Source organism: Sus scrofa, chromosome 13, assembly GCF_000003025.6.
Source record: "Sus scrofa isolate TJ Tabasco breed Duroc chromosome 13, Sscrofa11.1, whole genome shotgun sequence".
Taxonomy (NCBI): Eukaryota; Metazoa; Chordata; class Mammalia; order Artiodactyla; family Suidae; genus Sus; species Sus scrofa.
Window position 1 is genome coordinate 145,586,387 of NC_010455.5, and position 22,364 is coordinate 145,608,750.

General features: G+C 41.9%; 1 protein-coding gene across 49 annotated transcripts in view; it reads left to right on the top strand.

The window, feature by feature from the left end:
• ZBTB20 (zinc finger and BTB domain containing 20) overlaps positions 1 to 22,364 on the top strand; it is an 812,500-nt gene that overhangs the window by 730,566 nt on the left and 59,570 nt on the right. For 23 of the 49 annotated variants that reach the window (XM_021071270.1, XM_021071266.1, XM_021071262.1 and 20 more), the window contains 3 exons: positions 5,508 to 5,608; positions 13,517 to 13,680; positions 14,050 to 14,237. In XM_021071270.1, the coding sequence (XP_020926929.1) occupies positions 13,670 to 13,680; positions 14,050 to 14,237 (199 nt within the window). In that variant the 5' untranslated portion in view covers positions 5,508 to 5,608; positions 13,517 to 13,669. Of the gene's footprint in view, positions 1 to 5,507; positions 5,609 to 13,516; positions 13,681 to 14,049; positions 14,255 to 22,364 lie in introns of all 49 variants that reach the window. The other 26 variants (XM_021071296.1, XM_021071298.1, XM_021071292.1 and 23 more) reach the window with 4 other exon arrangements.

The following is a 22,364-nucleotide window of genomic DNA, read 5'->3' on the forward strand; positions in this document are numbered from 1 at the left end:
TCGATTGGCAGGGCTGTCCCAGGGGTCTTCCAGCCATCTGAGGTGCTTCTTCTGGACATGGATATTAAAGTGGTTAATTAAGGAGCTAAAAATGTTACGTAAAAATTTCTTATGGCATTAGAAAGCTGAAGATGGAGTTCCTGTCTAGTTTCTCTGGCCATGATACCTTTGGTGCCTATTCACTAAATGGTTTTCCCTCCAGTTTCCAGAGAGATATAGACTTGGTGATATAGACTTGGGAATTTGTTTCAGGTAATTAGTTAAAAAGTTAAAAGTCAAACAGATTTCTTAACAGGTTTAATGGTTAAACAGGTTGATGAGCTACTTAATTTCCACATCTTTCTCCTCAGGGGACTATTCGAATTTTAAGGGACCTTTAAAATCATAAACATCCACCTCCTTTTCTTACAGATGAAAAAGCTGAGCCACCTAGAGGTTAAATGACTCATCCAAGGTCATCACAGCTAGTTCTGATTTGATTTTCTCTTTTCTTTCTCTTAACTCCTTTTTAACTCTCCTTTTTTCTCTCACCAACATTCTCTGCCCTCACAACAGCCTCTCTGCTGATTATTCCTCGGGTTTACCCTTCCTTTGTGAGATTTCCTGTGCCTCCAAGTACGAGCTAGTAGGTCTTTGCCAATTAGTAACCCCTTACCACTAATTCATCACTACATTTGGGGCGAAGAAAGGAGGGAAGTGGAACAATTTTAAATTTACTGTGATCTTTGAGACAGCTTTATCTACACCTGGGAATTGCTGTTAGACAATTAAGGTTAGTAAAGCTCATTGAATTTCTCAGAGGAAAGGTGTTATTTGAATTATTACCAGATAATTGTTGTTAAAAATAACAATAATGTAAAAAATAGAAACTTTACATGTTAGAGACATTATCATTTTAATTTCCAGTTGTGGAGGGGGGTGGGCAGGAAAGCCCTGGGGATCTAGAAACAATTTTTTTCATAATGTGCTCTATGCCAGGAACTCCTTGAATTCTGTCTAATGCCTGATGACCTGACGAACTGGCCCAGAATCAGAAGCCAGTCGTGCTGTGTAAGCTGTTAGCTAAGTTATTCAGCTTGAACTCCTCCTTTGAAAACAACTCTGGGTATATAGGAGAGTGTCAAACATAGGACCCTTGGTACCCAGACCAGTGTCATCAGCATCACCTGGGAGCTTGTTAGAAATGCAGAACCACAGACTCCATCGCCAGACATGCTGAATCAGAAATCCTGGGTGATTCGTTTCTTTATTAGAGTTTGGGAAAACCAGTATAGGGCATTCTCATCTTCAAGTAGAAAGGAGCTAGGAAGGAATTATACTTTTATTGAGAGTTTCTGAAAGAGTTCCTTCACCTGAGGTCTATGCTCCCAGTTCTTTCAGTGACTCTGAACCATCATGGAAACAGCATCAGCCTCTTTCTTGTGCTGAGGTCACAGTGGGAACTAGAAATGTATCCAGGCTGTGTTGGAACAGTTGTTGCATGGTGAAAAAATAGCATAGATTTAGAGTCAGAGAGATCTGAGTTTGAATTCTGGCCTCACTATCTACAACTTTCTAATCTTACAGTGGTTCATTGAGCTCACTGAGTCTCACTTTTTCTCATCTATAAAATGGGTATACTAACACTTGCCACACAACATTGCTGCAAGGATTAAATAAGAATGGGTTTACACATAAAAATTCCTCATTCAGTCCCTAACAAAATCTAGACATCTAGCAAATTATTGTTACCTTTCTCTGTTTCATAAGCTTTAGTCATGCAGGCCCCATCTGTCATTTTAGAATGATTTGATGTAATTTCCAAAGAAAGGGAATGGCCATACTGAAACGAGACCTCCGCAGAAAGTTCCTACAGTGGTAGGTGGCAGTGTGTTACATAACAGCTCTGCTCTCTAAGGGCTTCCAGGACAGAACTGTAGAGCCGTCAACAATACAGCAGTCTGGAATGGAAATGACCCACTGTCTCCTCTGCCTCTGACACCACCCAGAACCTTGCCAGCTGGGCTCCCAGAGCAGATTCTTTATTACAGTGATGATGTAAGAGGCAGAGAAAACAGCTGGACATCCAGGTTTTGGAACGAATGTATGGCCCCAGCATCCTCTCAAAATTACCTTTTGACTTAAAAACTGAGTGCATTGGATATGGGAGCCATTGGAGAAGGATAAATATGAAATCTCATGAAGTCATTTTCACTGAGTCCTTTTTACAGTATAACTACTCTTTAAGCAATAAAACATGACACACCATGCAGTAGTTCTGATTAATAGACCCTTGGGTGTGTGCTAAGGCAAGAGGGGAAATAAGATGGAGACAGGTGACAATTTGCCCAAAAATGAAAGGAAAATCATAGCAGGAGGATGTGGAGCTGAGAAAGAGGAGTTTGATTACAGGACAGAAAAAACTGCATTTTCATTTAATTATAAAATTCACAATTTACATCAAATGTTAGACATATTTAAAATGTATACTTATGTAATTACACAATGGATTTGTATGCTTCCAGGTGATTTTTCACTGTAATGTACTAGACGTATCGACTGGTAATTTCCTTTATCATTTTAATGTAGTTGCCAAGGGAAAAAAAAAAAAGAAGGAAGCTCTGTCTGGTAAAGTGTTGAAAACCTGTCCAGCCATGTGATGGTTTAGTAAGAACACTGAAGAGCTCTTGAGCCCAATTTGCTGTTTATGTGGCTCCTGGGGTATTGCTGTTTAATGGATATCTCACTGCATAGCATGGCTCCACCATACTGGCCAAAGAGAATATGATGAATAGTACCAAGTTTTCCCTCTGGTGACTAGCAATGAGTAACAAGCTCACCTGGGAGAGGCAGATGAAGTCTTGTAGTTCTGGAGGCTAACGTTTAAAATTTGAGCTTTTCTGGACAAGCAAACACTACTGAGGTCCCCTGGAAAAGTCTATTTTCCTCACCTAGGTAAAAACTATTATCCCCATAATGTGTTTTGTTGAGCTTTACATCTTTGGGTGAGAGAAAATGATTCTGTTTGAGGATGCAGCTACAGGGGAGATTAAACAGTTAGTGTTTTCTTCTACCACAAGAAAAGAACAAGGAACAAAATTTGGAACATACTTGGGAGGAATTACCTGTGCACTTTTACAAGTAGACTAGTGATATAATGAAATAAAAATAAGGAAAATTTTAACAAACCTATAGGATAAATACTGGGCAAAATTGGGTGGAAAAAGAATTGTTGGTGTGACATAATAGCAAGATTGCCAACAGTCTGTGTTTTTCTAAGACCATGAATTTAACCATAGAATTACCACAGCATGTTCTCACCAAGAACTTGAGCTGAACCCACTGCTTTTCCAAAGCGTGAGAAATTTCTTCATTCTGGTTTTTCACCCTGAGTTGATCACCCCAGTAGTATTTGTCACAGTTGTTTCTGTTGATAGTGTTAGAAAGGTTTGCTCCCTTGTCCTTTAAATACACCCTCATTTTTAAAACATCATTTAACTATAAAAAGATATTTATTGGTTCAGCTTATTGGAGTGAATAAGTGGAAAAAGTCCTTCACTTTTTTGGAACCCAGTGTATCCATGCAGGGTATGCACCCCAACCCTTCACTCTCTCTGGTCTGCTCACTGCTGATAGTCTGTTGGTGCCAAGCAAGCACTGGTAGATATTTTGAGATGCGTGACCTTTTCTATCAGTTGTCTTTGCCTAGCCACTAGCAAGGATGTGGCCTTGATCTCCTCACCTAAAAAATGAGGGGTCAGAGTAGATGAGCCTTAGGGTCCTTTAAATCTCAGCTCCCATGACTCTAAACAAGCATCTTTATTCCTTTTAAATTTGAACTGTGTGCAAAGCCTCACACACTATAGGGTACACAACATAAAAATGGAACATGTGACGGAGTGATGCAAAAAGTTCTTAAGGAGTCCAGAAGGGCACTTTCCTTTGGGAAATGTTTCATAAATGAGGTGATATGTGAGTGGATCTTAAAGGAGCTCTATGTAGACACTGGGAAAGGGGAGGGAACACCATGATCATGACAGGAAAGAGTAGAATTTCTGCAGCATGGAATGGATTATAGGGACAAGAGTAGGAAATGAGATTGGGGCTATATTGTAGGAGCCTTGAAAGCCGAGCTGATAAGTTTGAATATAATCCAGTAAGCAAAGAACAAAGGAGTGATAGAATGGTGCTTTAGAAAAATTCACGTAGTGTTGGTGCGAAGGATGGACTAGAGGTAAGAAGATCCAGAGGCAGGAAGCTAGTTGGGAGGCTCTCACAGAAGTCCAGGCAACAGGTGACAAAGGGATAAAACTGTTGGGATAAAAAGTGGGTACTGAGTCATAGCCTGAGGAAAAACCACAGGGCTTGGCATCTGATTGGATGTTGGAAATACAAGAAAAGAAGGAATTGAAGAAGATTCTTCGATTGTAGTAGGCTCAAGTAACTGGATGAAGACGGTGCCAATAGCAGGGAGTGGGAAGGCTGGAGAAGGAACATATTTTGAAGGAAAGGCAATAAATTCTGCTTTAAACTTTCATAAGTGCCTGTGCAATATATGGAGATATGAGCTTCTCGAAGTTAGAGGCCCCATCTTATTCATCTCCTCCAGGTGGCTAATAGAGTCTATGTAAACAATGAATGAATGCACAAACAAACAAATGAATCAATGAACTGATAACTAGCAGTTATTTAGAATATGGGTCTGGAGCTCCAGTAGACAAGCGAGAACTAAAGATAGCAATGTGGGTGTTCTCTATGGAGAAGTGATTGTTGAGGCCACGGAGGGTGGGTGTGTAGGCAAAGCTTGAGGAGAGAATCTTGAGGCATGTCTGCATTTAGGGAACAGGAGAAAGAAGGCAGGCGAGTGAAGGAAAGAGAAGAGAGAACTGAGAGCAGAGGCAAAGTCCTGATGAGAAGGGAGGAGAGTTTCCAGAATAAAGTGGTCATTGGGGCCCATTGTGGCGAAAAGGGCAAAGCCTTGGGAAAGATCTCTGGGTTCGAGGCACTGCAAAGACGGGAGTCTGTTCTGCAGCCCCCGAGGCCAAACTCCTGAGGGTTAAAGGATATGACAGGAAACAGAGACTGTAGTGAAGGGTGGAGTGAAGGCAGAAACTCAGAAACACTGCGGGTCAGTGGGCATTTTTAAGATAGCTAAGACTCTCAGAGAGCAACAAGGAGGAAGAGGGCGGTGGAATGGAGAATGCTGGAAGAGTCGGCTGCTTCAGCTAAGGCAAGGTGAAGGGACACTGCCCCCACTTCCCCTGTCCTCGACATCCACCTAGGCTTCCAGCTCAAGACACACAGCCAGCTCCACCTGCACTGGCAGGGGCTGGTGCTGGCCTCGCACACTGAAAATGGAGCCTGGAAAACCACCCTCTCCATCTCCCTCCCCTGACTTGCTGTGCTCTGTGCAAAGGTGCAGGACCACACTCTCAACCACGCCTCACAGTTCTGTCTATCAGAATGAAGAATCACAATCACCTCTTCATTCACCCACCTTATTTTTGTTTGTTTCTTGTCTGATCCAGATGCAGCCTCTCTCTGTTCCCTGCCCCAATGAACATCTGCACTAGGCCCAAGTCTTGGAGTGATTTACCTGAAGAGTGACACCATTTATTTGAGAACTACTGTGAGTATGTTATGCCTCCAATGAAAGGCTTCTTAGTTCGCTTCGTTTAATTTAAAGAACATACAAGCAAACCTTACGCAATTGTAAGAACAGATACAATTTTAGATGGCTTCATGTCTTGGATGCAGCAGGGTAACCAGACTCAGCCCTGAGGTGCTCGGACTGATTCTCAGCTTCTGGCCTGCAATGTGCACCCTGGGCAGCATGGGGCCCGCCTCACTGGGTGGCTGTGCTGAGCTGCATCTGAGCACACCTTGCAGGGGCTGGTGCTGTTCTGTTTGGTCATTTGCACCTCTGCCTGAAGCGGTGGCAGCTCCATCCCTGTCATTTGTCTCTCACCACCTTTCTGTGCCACTCCGTTGAATCGCGCTGCAGCCTGTCCTTTCACGCCACACTGGTCACATGTGTAAGCAAGATTCCCTTGCCCATGTCTACCTGTGATGCAGCAGCATCTCTGTGCCCTATGCTGCAGTCTCCTTGCTGCTAAAGGGGGCCATGGCCGCCCTTTTGGCTTCATGGTCCTTTAGCCACATTTCTAAACCACCCTGTCCAGGTCAGCTCTGCCCTCTGGATGCATGGCTCTGAGTACCTGGCTTAGTTCCCTCCATATCAGGCATGTACAAGGAAGTACAACCCTTGCAAGTGAAGTTGCAGAAGTAAGTTGGGGTGGGAGATACAATGCCTGCAGGAAAATACTGATGAAAAGGAGTCATCACATATTCATTTGTCATTACTATAAGTAACAGATGAAGATATGCTATTTTTACAAGAAAAGCTGGAAATTTAAATTATTTGGAGGCTATGCATGTAAAATAATAATACGTTTTAAAACAAAAACTCACTCTGGCTGTTGTATTTACACGTTATCCTGTATGGTGTGAGGCAGGTAATGGGATGGTGTTTTACAGACATCTCTGTCACTGGAAAATGCTAAACCCAGAAGATTAACATTCCTCTTAGGCTTCAGGTAGGATTTTCACATTCATTTGTGCATTGTCTTTAGCTCTTCTGGCATAAACCAAACCCAAAGGGATGAAGTCAGAGTTTTATGTTGTTTTACAGTGCTTTTTACCTTGAATGCTGTCAGTCACCTGAATTATAGTTGGTGGTGGCAGATGTGTAGGTGATAGGCAGGCTGGCCTGGCCAACATGAAGGCTGGAACCATCTGACTGACCTGCCCAATGATGGGTTCGAGGGCTAGGGGACTAAAGACATGACAAAAGGTCAAAATAGTTTCCTCATTCTATACCATGCAAGGAACATGCTTGTGTGAATTACCTTCATCCATCCTTAAGTGCAAGGGAAAGAATGCCTTAGAAACCTGCACATCTGGGGAGTTCTGAGTGCTCTTTCATCACAGAGTAACTATGCTGATGCAGGTATCATAGGCAGACTAGGATACAGCCTGGTTTCAAAGTTTCAGCCTGGTTTATCAATTGGGAGGGAAAGGAGTCTTTGCCACCCCTACCTTCCATACTTCAGAAAACCCAGAACCGGACCCGGAAATCAGGACCTAAGGTTTTCCAAAAATCTCTGGGAAGCCCACAGTAACCTCTGTTTCTGTCATTGGAGAATGCCAGTGCCCACATTCATGCTTGGCAGGTCCAGGAGGATGGACAAAATTGGTTCTAATCCTTACCGTCTCTGCTTTTCAGAAACTCAGCTTCTTCATATGTAAAAGACAAATAATAATAAAACAGAGAATGGCTGGGTATAAAACCCCATGAGGTGAATATGGCAGAAAAATGTGGACTAATTACAAATGCATCTCTCCCTGTGGGTTTACAATACCCTCTGCCAGGTCTCAAGGCCGGGGGGTGGGTAAGGAGGGGTGAGTGTTAGATTTTAAAACCTACCCACTCCCATACCACCGGTACAACCGTGCTCAGCAACCTGCCTACTTTCCTGCATTGTTGCAATAACTAAATGAGATTATGTATGTATAAGCATCTGGAACAGCAGACGTGAGCATCAATCGACTAAAATTTATTGGGCATTTACTATGTGCCAGGCACTGTTCTAGGGACTAGGGGTGTGGCACCAAACAAAACAACCAAAATCCCTGCTCTCACAGACCTTATAGTAGATTTTCTTCCCCCATAAATATCAAGTAGACAAAATAGGTACATGGACACTAAGAATTGATTTCATTTTATTTGTCATATCTTTCCTTCCAGAAAGTATAATTGGGAGGAAAGGAGTGAAAGAAACAGGGGCAGGGAAGGGGTATGCCGATTGTTTCCCCCTCACCCGTCACACACACAAAACCCCAGAACCATTCTTTGCCCTGATACGTGGCCCAGGAGCCCAACCTCTCTGGACTGTGTTACTCAGGCTGCCTTCTTCTCTGGCTTCTCTTTGAATTTGGCCAAAAGGGTGGGATCAGCAAGAGATGGGAGAGTAGGAGAGGTATTTATTAGCCCAGCTTCAGCTCTGACTGGATGTAGGGTCCTCTACACATTTCCTCCTTCGGTTCAGCAGCTTAAAGCTGAGATTAACAACTTCCCCCTACTGCTAGTCCCTGGTGCTTCTCATCCCTTGAGGGTCCCCAGCCCCTTCTCTACCTCAGTATCGAGTCCTTTCATTCAACTCTCCTCGGTTAAAACCTCTGAGTGTGCCATCTGGTTCTTGCCAAGATCCTGCCTGATACAGGGAGAGAAATATACTGAAAAACATTATAAATCAACCTTGCCAAGAAGGTTAAAAAAACTGAGAGAATAAAATATCTTAATCATGAAAACATCTTAAATGGACCTGAGAACATTAGACCAAGTGATGAAAGGATAAACTGTAGAAAACGTGATAAGCTGGAGTGCCAAAGGTTGGTTTCAATGAAAAGACCGTAGTGCTCAGGTTTGCTGGGCTTCTCTAGGCCAAGTGTAGCTTTCTTGACCCTCAGCTTCAAGAGGAGCTAATGGTAGAGCAGCAGCAACAAGCCACATGTGAGCAGAAAGATGTGTCAGGAGGGCGATACAGTAAAATCCAAATGTTGAAGAAGGGATTGCTCACCCTAGATTCTTTCTGCCTTTGCTACAATTACCATCCATTTGCCCCTGACCTGATCTAGATATTAAAAAGGTTACTAAGATAAAGGAAGTACCTCCTTATAGCTGAAATGATGAAAACCACAGAACTGACACTCTGTGAAAGAGCTACCATCACGGGGCACTCCGTGTGCCAGCACTGTGCCACTCTCTTATAGGAATTATCTCATGTAATCCTCACATCAGCCCTTAGAACTTACCTTTTAAGGTAAGTTCTATTATTTCCATTTTATGGATGAAAAAACTGAGGCCCAGAGAAGCAAAGGAATGTCCCTAGGGCACACAGCTACTGGATGGTGTACCTCAGGTCTACCACCAACCTCCACTGGGGTATTTTGGTACCACCTCCCCTATGCCCCCCTCCCCAAGCCTCTTCCATGCACCACTGGGAAAGAGAGAAAGGAAATGGTTACCAAGCCAAAAAAAATCAGGGCGGGGGCACAGAGGAGGGGTTGATGAGGAGGGTCATGGGTCAAAGTTGTCATGATCCAATGACTGTTTATCAAAAGGAGGTTCTGACTAATTCTTTTCCATCCAGCCAGGCTGATAAGTGAAAGGCACATTAATGTGCAGGAAAGGGTGGGAACTGAGCGAGAAGAGAAAACTGGGAGAGGGAGACAGAAGAGAATACTCTCCTCTCAGCAGCCCCTAGAGACTGATGAGAACTCGCACAGATAAAATATTTATTTTCCATATGTTGCAGCAAGCATTGCCATCACTGTATGTGTGCAATATGTGCAAAGACGTGTGAAATCTATACATCAAATGCCACCGATCTAGTTAATTTCCATGTATTTAACATGCTTAATACCTCCCATCTCCTCAATATGTTTTCATGTATATTTCTTTCCCCATACAATATGGTCTGGTAAGGAGAGAGCCAACATCATCCACAACCTTACTCACTGCTATGTTTCAGCCCAAAACGTGTTGCCAGGGCCAGCATGATGAGAGTTAAAAACCAGTAGATCCTGCTGGCTAACTCAGCTGCCCTGTCACCTTAAAACACCTCCCTAGTTTGTGAAGCAGCCTTTTTCTCATAACAGAAAGGTTTGCAGTGGGGAGATGAAAATGTTTTTGTTCTCTTTGGACAATTGGGAGATAGTCAGAAGGTCAGAACTGACCGTTGAAAGGCAGGTGCCTACGGCCACACTTTTTCTTTTTCTTTTTTTTTTTTTTTTGAATGCAGAGCTCCACCAGTGTGGCGGGAGGAAGTGCACAATGATTGGTCTGTTTCTCTGTGGAAGTGTTCAGGGTACACCCAGTTTTGCTTTGCATATATTTACGAAACATCTGCCCTTTTCTTGTTCTTAAATCCTTCCCCCTCACCAGCCCCCTTTCCCCTTTCTCCCAGTTTCTTTCTTTGTTGTCGTTGGCTCGTCTAACTTTTTCATTGGAGCTTTCATTTTCCGGTTGAGGGGCGACTTCATCAGAGTGTATAATTTTAACATTGAGGGAGAGAGGTTGGGAGGGAGAGAGGGTGAGAGAGAGAGAGATTGAGAAGAAGAGAGAGAGAAACTGAAAAGAAAGAAAGAGGCTAAGCGGCCAGAGCTTGGCAAACCAACCTTTGGCATGGTGACCAGGAGGAAGGTTCTGGTCTGGTGAGGAGTTCGCCTGACAAGCTGCCTGGAGTCATCCGGTGTGCTGCTGCCCTCTAAAGGCTCCAGGGGATAATGCACAGCCACCGGGGCTGGGAGAGACTTGCCCTCAGATGTGCCATGTTTATATAATTCTTTTACACAACCAAAGAAGGTTATTTGCAACTAATTACTACATGAGTTACTTTTTCCTCCTTAATAAACTACGAACTGCAAAAATAGGGTCAAAACGACATCTGTGCATGTCTAGACTTAGATTGTTGTTGTCTTAGTGTTTCCCAGCTCTGGAAAAAGGGAGTCTAGAATTATTGGAGAAGAGTGAGGTGGGAAAGGAATTGTTTCTAAGGAGAGTGAGTGGATCTCTGTTATCTGTGCAGGAGTATAAGTGAATGACACTAGGCAAACAGAGGGGTGAGGCCAAAGGGTTGAGGCTTCAGTATTTTCTACACATAGAAGTGGTTGCAATGCCTCTATGCTATGTTCTCCAGAGGTGACCCTTGAGACAACAAACAGGAGGGTATGGTGCCCGACTCATGTAGGAAGCAGAATCAAATCTATGGAGGGAAGCAAGGCCATTGATAAAAAGAACAATGCAACTTTTGCAAAGTTAAAAGAGCAATGTTGGTGAGTTGGCCATGTACTCTTGTTTGAAAGAGACATTCCTTAATTCCCTGAAACACACAGCTGAAGGCTTTGTCCATGAGCATCTTAAATATTTTTTCTAAGTGATATCTGTCACTAGTGTTTCATCCTGATATTTAAATGACTCATGAGGACCAGCCTAGCTTTAGTGAGCAAAATGGTCCTACTCTGATCAGATGCCCTTCATGGGTTCAGAGGAAAAACAGCCAATCAAGGTAGATTTCACTGCTGCATAAGGAGTAGGAGACTTAATTGGGATTCAGACTATAGCTATTCTCGAAATAAACTTTCATTTCAACTCAATTTCATTCCATCAACAAACCTATATTGAATGACAGCTTTGTCTAAGCTACTCTGCTTAACAGTATACATTAGACCGCAAGTCTGGGAGGGCAGAAACCAGCTTGTTTTATTTCCTAGCTCATGCTGGCACATCATAGACACATTATAAGTATTTGTGAAATGAATACATGAATAAATGAGTAGGGGGAGGGAAGGAGGAAGGAACAAATGGATGAACATGGGGAATTCAAAAATAGCTACGACATTTTTTTACCCTCAGAGAGTTTACAGTCTCATAGGGAATAAGCACATAAATAACCATTATTGAAACAAAATTTTAATGAGTAAAATAAGAGAAGTACAGAGTGCTTGGAGATTTCAGAGAAAATTGAGAACGAGCTAGAGAAGTCCTATATGGTAGAGAGGAATCGAGATAATTACAAGATGAGATGGAGACAATATTTAATAAGTATAAAGGAAAGATATGATTTCAGCTATTAGAGTTTTTAAAAAGTCATTCAAAGCGAGGGAAATAACCTGAGTAAAGATACAGAGCCAAAGATATAGATCTCCCAGGATGTTCTGGGAATACTCAAGGTATGTGAAAGGCTAAGATATGGGACATGGGAGCTAAGGGAGAGCAGGTAGGGAATTCACCTTAGGCCAGGCTACCGCAGTCACCTCAGGTTTAATGAAAGCAAAGCTAGAAAAGTCAAGGGGGGAGTTCCCATTGTGGCCCAGCAGGTTAAGGACCTGACATTGTTTCTGTGAGGATGTGGGTTAGATCCTGGCCTCACTCGTTGGGTTAAGGATATGGCGATGATGCAAACTGTGGTGTAGGTCACAGACGTAGCTCAGTTCAGGTGTTGCTGTGGCTGTGGCCTAGGCCGGCAGCTGCAGCTCCAATGTGATCCCTAGCCTGGAACTTCCATATGCCACAGGTGCAGCTATAAAAAGAAAAAAAAAAAAATCAAGGTGGTGGGTAGTCAGAAAGTAAACAGCAGTCTAAATAAAAAGTGTTAAAGCGATAGCAATGGAAACAGAAAGGAAACAAAGATGTGCAAAATATGAAGGAAGAACAGTTGTCAAGACCTGACACACTGGCTTTAAGGCAGAGGAAGGTGTATGATCCTGAGGTTTCCAACCTGGTGACAGACGGCAGTGATAGAAATAGGAACCGTGGAGGAGGCATGGGTTTTCATGGAAGGAAAGGAGTTGGGCTTTGGAAACTTTGGTCTTGGTCCTTTCCTTACATTGAAAAATAGAAACCAGCTCCTTGGAGGTCCATGAAGACACTCAAGATTTGGGGACTAGTTCTTCAGTCACCCATTCAACAGAGAGTCGGCAAAAGATTGCAGTTTGTCGCTTTTGTATTGTTGCTTTCGTATTGGCTTCCTCCATCCTGAAAAATTTGTCTGAAAGCTCTCCTTCTATTTTCATCTTTACCATGCCATCTCTGCCTCCTGCCCTCAGGAAAAGCAGATTTGATTTCACAACCTGTTGGACCAGAAACACAGCATGCTAATCATAACACCATATTCTGCGAGGGCAGATTTAACTACCCAGTACAACAAATTTCAACACAAAATATTCTGTGTAACAAGTCCATTGCCATGCTTAGAGAAACAAGGGAAACATGGGAACAGACCTACTTACAACAAATTCTGTACTGCACATATCTCCTACCAAAAAGTAAAATAAAAAACTTTCTCTGGTCACCATACATGTGATTCTAGAGAAGGCACCGAGCCAAGGGAATTGGAGGACTGTTCAGGGTATGACAAAGAATCTGGTTTGATGAGGACCAGGGGTGCCTGCAGCATAAGCTAAGCATTTATTCATTTATATCAGTTGCATGGTCCTAGGAGGGGAGCTGACTGATGACTGAGCTCTTTTCCTTCCTATTCCTGGTCCCAAATAACATCCAGTGACAATGACTTTGTAATGCTCTTCACCCATCTCTTCCCAAACACCCAATCACACCCCTGTACTCCAGGATCCTAAACTCAATCAAAAAACAAAGAGAATCTCAAGCATTGGATGAATCAAGAGATGGCATAGAGGATCTCTGTGCGACACCATCCTTCTTTACCTGCTAGAATCTAAACTCTTCGTTTCACTTTTTCATTTACTGCTTTAACAAATCCTTTCCTCACTATCTCTCTCATCAGTACAGCCTGCAAATTTAGATTGTGTGTTGAAATTTGAAATTATGTGTTGATATAAAGTAAAATCTAATAACAGCAAGAAAGTTGACTGTTCCATAATGTGTTCCATGAGTAGAAACTGAAAGCTGGAAGGAACCTTTAAGGCCTTCTAATCCAAGCCCTTTATTTTACAGATGAGGAAACTGAAGCCCAGAGAGGTGAAGTGAGGTGCCCAAGGCCACACAGCAAGTTAGAGGCACAGCTAGTACCATAGCTCAAGTCTCCTGACTCCCAGTCCAGTGCTCCTCCCATTACTCCACGGGTCCTGTCTCTAAGCTTCCTGACAAATGCTAGAACGGTAAAACCTCCACTAGTATTTTTCCAGACCATGTTAAAACTCTTAAGGGGGGAAAAAAGGATGCTTTCTTGGATAATGTCAGCCATACGTAGCTCAAGCTGTCTAAAGTTCTGGGACAGGGTCTTTTTATGCAGCCAACAGAGTCCAAATGTGGTGCTGTTTGCTTGGCCCATATGCTTTCATGTGTTCCCAGTTAGGCCATTACTGGAGGGAAAAAAAACAAGAATCAGCTTGTTTTAAAACAAGGGACATACTGGACTCCCTCCCATCCCCCCTTAAAAAAAATCAAGTTATCTTTAACAGATTCTAAAAATGCCTTTTCCCAAATATGCAGTCAGTTCCTTCAAAGGGCCCTTTGTTTATTTTCAGGAAGAAACCCAAGACAGCTGAAAACCAGAAGGCATCTGAGGAGAATGAGATTACTCAGCCGGGTGGATCCAGCGCCAAGCCGGGCCTTCCCTGCCTGAACTTTGAAGCTGTTTTGTCTCCAGACCCAGCCCTCATCCACCCAACACATTCACTGACAAACTCTCACGCTCACACCGGGTCATCTGATTGTGAGTACGCCGCTAAGGTGATGGTGTCCTCTTAGTGCTTGGAGCAGGCTTCTCCCCCGCCCCGGGGTTCCGGCTTTTTTGTATTCAGAGCAAGCTGTTTCCATTTGCTCTTCCATAGTAGCCAAAAGTAACTTAACCACCATTTTGAGTCAGCCAACATCTAAATTTTCAAAGCTAGAGTGTGTTTTAAAACCAGGTGACCGGCCGTTTGGCTGATTAATTATGTGAACCACTTTCTTTTTCATAACATTAACTCAAAAACTGAAGTCAGGTTGCTGCTTTCTAATGATTCCTTTGTCCCCCTGATCTCAGTCATGGCCCTTCCACCCTGACGAAATTGAACAACCAAATATGGACCTCAGAAGGCCAGTTAGACACAAGGGAACGTCCATTTTGAAATTACATTAACGCAAGTCAGCTTTGCATTAATTCTTGTAGCTTGGCTGAATTTCTGTCTTTCCAGTTTTCAATTTATTTTGAAGTGGTTAAAGGATAGCATAAATTTACTGAAGAAAAGAGAATGGCTTCCAAGAATTCAGAAGCCACCCAGACTTCACGTAGCCAATAAGAATCCAGGTTAAAAATATTTTTTAATTAAAAAAACTGCCTACGGGCTAAATTTGGAAATGGGCAGCTTAATGAGATTGTCGCTATTGAAGTCACTTCATTGCTGTTTATTTTTGCTGTCTTCCCACTAATCTGAGAGTCACTTCTTCAAATTCTATTTTAAGAAAGTTGATAAATCACGGTTAGGAGATATTTTTCTCTTTCTGAAGTGTAACTCAATACTTCAGAGAGAAAGAAACACGTGTGTTGACAATGGAAAGGAATGGAATAACTTGGAGTCCAGTCCGAAAGAATTTAGTCTTGAGATTCCCAACAACTATTCAGAACTGATCTCCATAACGATGTCAGGCAAAGAGCTGGTGGTTCTTCCTTTATTTTCAAAAAAGGACTCCATTTATCCTGTCCACAGAGCAAAAATTATTAATTAGGAAATGAGATTCTAAATATCCTATTGTTATTTTTCTGACAAAGCAGACGTAAAACTCTGCAAAAGGGGCGAGAGCTAAACGAGGCTGGGACATTCCATTCCCTACTTTTTTCATCACAATTGTCTCTAGATAAAGGGACGCAACCCAGGAGTTGGGGTTGGGGTGAAGGAGGCTTGTTCAACTCATGACTGAGCTGAGACCATGCTCCAGCTGTCACTAGAAAACAAAATGAGAAATAACAAGATCCAAATCTCTGCAGCCCGCGTGCTTTCTACAAAGCTGCTGCTTTTATAGAGACACTTGCAGGTCACTTGTGGGGGCTGTGTTCTCTGGACCGTCCAAATAGCAACATCCTTGGCCTTCTTGCCTGGCAGTCTCCAGCCTAATAGTAATTACAGGAAGAATTGGAAAATAGCATGGCACGGTGCCCATAGACATGTGCGCACTGTCCCTACCTACCAGGAAGGTAGTCTGTTCCTGTGGAGAAGGGCCTGGAGCTCCTGCATGCAGACCTCCAACACCTGGCTTTCTGCCACAGCTTATGGGGAAGATTACGTAGAATGGCCTTAGCCCAGAAATCCCGTTACAGCAAAATGAATGTTTTGCTCAATAGAAAGAGCACCGGGCTTTGTTTATTATACTTTACCATAAGCATCCTCTGACCAGACCTTGGCATTAGCAAGGAATACGTACAAGAAACAGGCCCTTGGCGCCCCTAAGGAAGCCAGTGGATCTGCTCTCTGTAAGGTCTGAATGCAGTTGGAAGGAGAACAAACGGGGAGGAGAAACCGAATCTCCAGCTGTTCAGAAAGTCATTCTGATTTTGCCATTAAGATGTGTAAGTCTTCTCTGCTCCAACCTGTTGTTTAAATTGATTATACTTTTCTCCAAATATATTTGGATTGTAGTTTGTCCTGATTTGAGCCTACACTAAGAAGAAAATTGTTTTGAGGAAAGATTCACAGAAATCTGTCCATTTGGAGATTGCTTGAGAGAAGACAGGAAAGAGGTTTATTTTAAGCCGTTAAAATTTTGGATGCTCTTCTTGCATTCAAGAGGACTTTTTTTTTTTTTTTTTTTTTTTTTTTTACTTTCAAATGTCATTCTTACCATAGATTAATTTAAAAGCCTAATTTCTTTAAGGTAAAATATTCAGTTTCTATTTAGAATGAACAGATTTGGGGCATTTAAAAATAGTGCCCTTGACTTGTTAGTATCTTTAACTTCAGAAACATTCCACTAGTGTGTGGTGTTCCAAGCTTTCACAAGTGCCTGAATTTTTATAGCACCTTTTTATTTGTCATGTGTTTAGCAAAACTATTCTTAGTCGGGCTTTAATGCCCATTTTCCATCAATCATCATAATTCTCCCCAATTTACAGATGAGAAAACTGAGAAAATTGACACCCAGCTAGATGAATGATGTGCTTGGTAGTTAACCCGTTCAGATATGGGGGCGGTGGGGGGGGATGTCTGTAGATTTGCCTTCACTAAGCAGCCTGAATTCTCTGTTCCAAGCCAAGACATGGCATTCCTGGCTTGCAGCAGGCATCTTGAAAATGTACAACTACTCATATTAGTGATGGGGTTATGGAACATGATGGGTAAGCATTCCCACAAAAGAAAAGTCAGCTCTGCATACAAACCGATTGGGATAGGCAAGCCATGGCATCGTTAAACCTGAAGGACACAGGCCATGTTTTGGAGCCAAGAGGACGCGTCTGACCCCTTCAATTCTCAGTTGGCTGTTTAACCTGCTGAGCCACTTCAGATTCAGCAACAGATCCCAGTAATATTTAAAACAAGAAGGAATATGAGTGTGAAATGCTTTCCTTGGTGAAATGATGAGGTTGGCATCACTATTGCAACGTGTGCAGCTTTGCAATGCACCCACTACATTCACCTTTTAGTCATATTTCCCCTGTCACCTCCTAGCTTGTCGCCTCTTCACCATTTCTAAAAATCTCATGGTAAACATACAGAGACGGTGGTGATGGAAGGCATTAAGATGAGTTTCAGAATGCAAAGGGTACCAAACCCCTAGGCTTTTGATAGAACAGTTCCCACTGCACAGGCTGAGCCAGTCTCTCCCTTTAAATGCTTACCTGGGACTAAACCAAGTCAGGAGAGCAGGCGAAGCTCGCTCGCCGTGGGACAAACCTTTCCCGACAACTGTCAAGCTATTATAGCGCATCACAGTCATGTATGTGTGACAGACGGTCCCATTTTGTTTTCCCCCAAAGAAGATTCCCACTGAAGGGAGAAGCAACTGTCCCCCTTTGCAGTCTCTTTACTTCTGGCTGTAGAATCACCTATTCTGATATGTTTGTTATATTGGAAGCTGAACACCCATGGTTACTTACCTTCTCATGGTTTGCGCTGGCCTCATCAGACTGTCTCATTTTTTTGTGTCCTTGCCAAGATGCAGTTACGCATTAACAGTTTTTATTTATTTTTAATTTAACCTTTACACATTACCAAACTGTCGTGTGGGTGGGTTTAACTTTAGCTCTGTAGGTAGCATGACTCTGCTGGGGCTGAACGGGGCCAAGGGGCCTGGTGGGCTCCTCCCTTCCCCTCTCTCACTGGCCGCCTTCACTGGCCGTCCCCTCCCAACCCTTTGCTTCAGTCCCCAAGACTGAAGATTTTAGTACACTCGGTTCACTATGAACTTTTCAGCAATTTTTTTAGAGAACAAAACAAAGAGGATTTTTTATGGCAAGCTGACATTAATGCCACATTAAGGCTGACATTTTAATTACCCCAAAGTCAGGAAATGCAAAGTTCAGGTTCCCACAGCAACAGAAACTGTCCCCTTGAGTGCCGGCATCACAGCAGTTTCTTTCATTCCCTGATTACACAACACCGGGCAGGGGGACATTGTTTTTTAGCCATGTAGGTAGAAAGGAGCACAGATTTTAGCCTTTGTTTTCCTCCTATAACTACAGTGGAGGCTGTGGGTCTTTAGCTTCCCTCCCCAAACCATCCATACATATTCTCGTGGACCGAAGACTATTAAGAGCTCTACATGTGCACACGGACGGAATTAAAGTTGCTGTGGGAACATTAACTCTGATTTCCGGACTTCCGTGCCAGTCACATTTAAGCCATAATGTTGTAATTTTTGGCATGTAATAAATGTGCATTTCATGTACACAGACAGAAAGAAGCATAAAATGTATTTTAAAGAGCAATTAATTACTAACTTTGTGATTAAAAAACATTTGGTGCATGTTCCTTCCCATTTAGCATCAGCTGCTGGTCTTAGCCAGGCCTAATAGATGACATACTGTGTCTCATCCTGTATCTCAGATGTACTTACTGTATGTTCCTGTTCTTCTAGATAATTAATTCCCTTAGTAAAGCTGTAGGGGGAAAACAAAATGGAAGGAATATGCAAGCATGTAAATAGGGTAAAGGATATTTTGAAGGAAATGATTCATTTCTGCAAATAAACCTCGTAGTCCCTGATAAAGAGCCAGGAATCTGCTAAGTGGGTGTAGACAAAGGTTTCTGGCCACCTTAGAGCATCTGGTCCAGGGCCATCAGAACAACTTGAAAGCAGATTTCCCCCTGAATTCTGGGCATGCCCAGTGGGGGAGTGATTTTCCTCTGTAGTAACTTTTTAGGCTTCAGGCTTAAAGAGTTGTTTTACTCTGTAACAGCTTTTCAGTTTACGTTCAAACTGGAAAAGAAAAGTAGTAGGGAATCAGGTAAAATACAGGGTTTTTTTTTTTTTTCTTTCCCAAAGAACCCCAGATTTAGAGAGTAGTGTTTTTAATTCTTGTAGATTTGAATCTGGTTGAATCTATTTGTGTCAGAGAAGGAAGTGTTTCAAAATAACTGAACAAGTTTGTTAGTAAAAGGAATTAGTAGCAATACTCTAAGGTAAGAACACAAATGCTTGAGGCTTTATTTGAAAATGAGTGAGGTAAAATTTTTACTGAAGGGAGATGACGCCTCGACTCTCAGGTAAAGCTATTAAGGGGCACGTTTATGGAAAATTAGAACTTTGTTTTTTGCTATTTCTTCATTTTCTCTCTTGTCAAATTGTGTTTGCTTGGGTTGTGTATAGTATTTAACCTTGAAGAAAGAGACTTCAGTTTTACAGAGCTCTGATTTGCTTTTACTTTGCTGTCTGTACGTGTGAATGTGTGTCTGTGTGAGTGAAAACTGCTCAAGCAAGTTTGAAGGTCTCTGGCAAATCTGACTGCGTGTTCAGAAAGTTTCTAATCAGAAAGCTGATTCAGTGTAAAACCTTCCAAAAACTTCCTGAGGCACCTGTTCGCATGAAAAGATTGGATTTCTGCTGGAGGTGCTCAGAAGGCAGTGTTTATAACTGAAGATCTCTGTTTGGAGTGCCAAAAAATGAAAAACATTTTGGCCCCAAAAAAACCTCCATAAATGTTCAAAATGTATCATCAAACAAAAGCTTCATTTGGATTCAAATGCATGTATCTCAGCAGATGTGTCTAAACTAACTGGAATCCCACAGGAGCAGCTGAACTGGATTTTGGTATGTCTTGATAACTGAAAGAGTTATTCTTAGACTTTGGAAGGACAAAAATGGTCCATCTGTGAAGAACTGTAATAGAGACATGGCAAAAAACAGCATCCTCTGAAAGAGTTTATTTATGGAATTTAGGACAAGTTGGACAATCCTGAAAACATTTTGGGGTCACACTAATTTGCAGAAGAAATGGAGCCAAAATGGGATGAAATAAGCCATACAGATAGTTACTATCCTATGGCTGGCTATTAATTTTCTAATAGATTCCATATCAGTTAAACAGTAAATAGAGCATCTTTGATATAATTAAATGATCTCATTGTCCCCAAAGTATCTTGCCTTCCTCTTCATTCTACTTCCCCTAAAGAATTATATATTTACCTTTTCATTGCTAACAGTTTAAACCGTTTCCTATTTCATGAACCAAGTAAACCTCTTACTTATAAGTGTGGATTCATTTCTTCAAAGATAGTCTTTCCCTTTTTAAAAGTCACCTTTCTTTCTCTGAGTTAATTGATACATAACCTGTTTGGAATTATTTTTATTACCTCTGATGACCTCTTATTTAGAGGTTTTGATGCGTAATCTCACATAGATTAGAAGGCAAGTTAATTTTTTTCTGTTTGCTCTAATTTCCTAGTGTCTCCACTTAGTATATCTGGGGACGCATTTATTTTTAAAAATTATATTTTGTGATGTTTTGTCACAATCTGCCTCTTTTATGAAATTGTCCCTCTTTTTTATAAAAATTGTCCACTCACTACAATGCTAATTTAATTGGATATCTTCCATATCCAATCTTTCAAATTTAATTTTATTGCAGTATAGTTGATTTACAATGTTGCATTAGTTTCAGGTATACAGCAAAGTGAATCAGTCATACATATAAATATATTCATTCTTTTTTCCCATATAGCTTATTGCAAACTATCGAGTAGATTTTCCTGTGCTATACATTAGGTTCTCATTAATCATCTGTTTTAGAGGGTAGTGTGTATATGTTATTCCCACCCCCCTAATTCTCCCCGCTTCCAGTGGTTTCACCTGTGGTGACTGTGAGATTGATTTTGGAATCTGTGAGTTTGCATAGCCACTTGATGCAGTAACTTCTGAAAGCTACTCTTGCCTCCTTCACTCATGCCTACCTTCATTCTGTCATGCATCAAATGCTATTGAAACACTGCATCTGTGCCTAGTCCTCAGCTAGAACTAGGGATGAAGATACAAACAAAATTACATCCCCACACTTTAGGAACTCAGGATGTTCCCAAACACTTGCCCCAACTTTTCAGTCTGTCAAGGGGACATACAAATACAGTATCAAAATGTGCAGTGGTGTACAAAAAGCTCCCAACCTTCTGAAGCAGTGGGAAGGGCCTTGCAGGGAAAGTGAAATTAGACCTGGATCAGGAAGGAGTAGGTGTGTGTACAGTACTAGAGGGAGGGACTGCCCTTCCAGGCAGAAGCAACAGAAGCAAGACCACAGAGGCACAAAAAGAGCATGGTATTCTCAGAAAACAGAGCAGTTCAGTGACCAGACTCAGACCTTCTTATGACTTGCCTCATTTTAACATAAACTCACAGGACAATTTGTATTTGGGTAACATTGTCTGTCATTAAAAGTTAGCTGGGCTGAAGTGCATGTCCCTTTAGAGACATTTTCTTTCCAAATAAATAATAAAACAAGACATCACTTATTTTTGTAATGGGTAGAAGTGCTTTTCTTTGTGTGAGGCCAGTAGATGTAGGAAAGTATGATGAAGGATCTAGGTGATAATTTATTGATGAAAGATTCAAAATAACTTTCTTTTTCAACTTTTATTGGAGTATAGTTGACTTACAACCTTGTGTTAGTTTCAGGTGTACAACAAAGTGAATCAATTATACATATATCCATTCTTTTTCAGATTAAAATAACTTTTCTTATTGAGAGGTTCATTCCTGGAGCCACAGAGTCACCTGTGAGTGCCACTCTGGAGCTCTGTCATTGACAGATTGTAGCAATCAGTCCTTTTATGAAATCTCCCAGGTCCCTTCAGAAATCCAGGCTCCTGGCCCATTGCTTTGAGTCACACCATGCCGTGTTAGTTTCCCACATATTGTGTAAATGGCTTATGGTTGTCCACATGTAATTGTTAGGGCCGGCTGCTGATTTGCAGGGCTCTATTCTTCATCTTGCCATCTCATATCTTGCTGGAGCACATCTTTAATTCTTCTTTGCAGCTGCTGGTGACAGTTTCATATGTGCTTCCTCTGCTAGTGGCAAATTTCATTATGTAAAATTAGTGTTCTTCCATATCTGTCAGGGAGTCTCACATTCTGACTTAAAAAAAAAAAAAAAAAAAACGTTACCACTGCCTTCAGAGATGGATCATTTGATCAGTTGAAAGCATGCATGAAGATTCTAGGAATTCCCTGCTTTAAGGAAATTTCAAGTCAAATCCTTCGACCAATCACTTCACACAAGGTACTATAGTAAATCCTGTTATTACCACATCAGCTGAATAAGCACATCTGCTTTCTTTTTTGCTTTTCTTATGCTCCTACATCCTTTGTTCTCTCTAGGGAAGATGTATTAGTTAGAACTTACCTGGTCTAAACCTATTGTTATGCAGATGGGGAA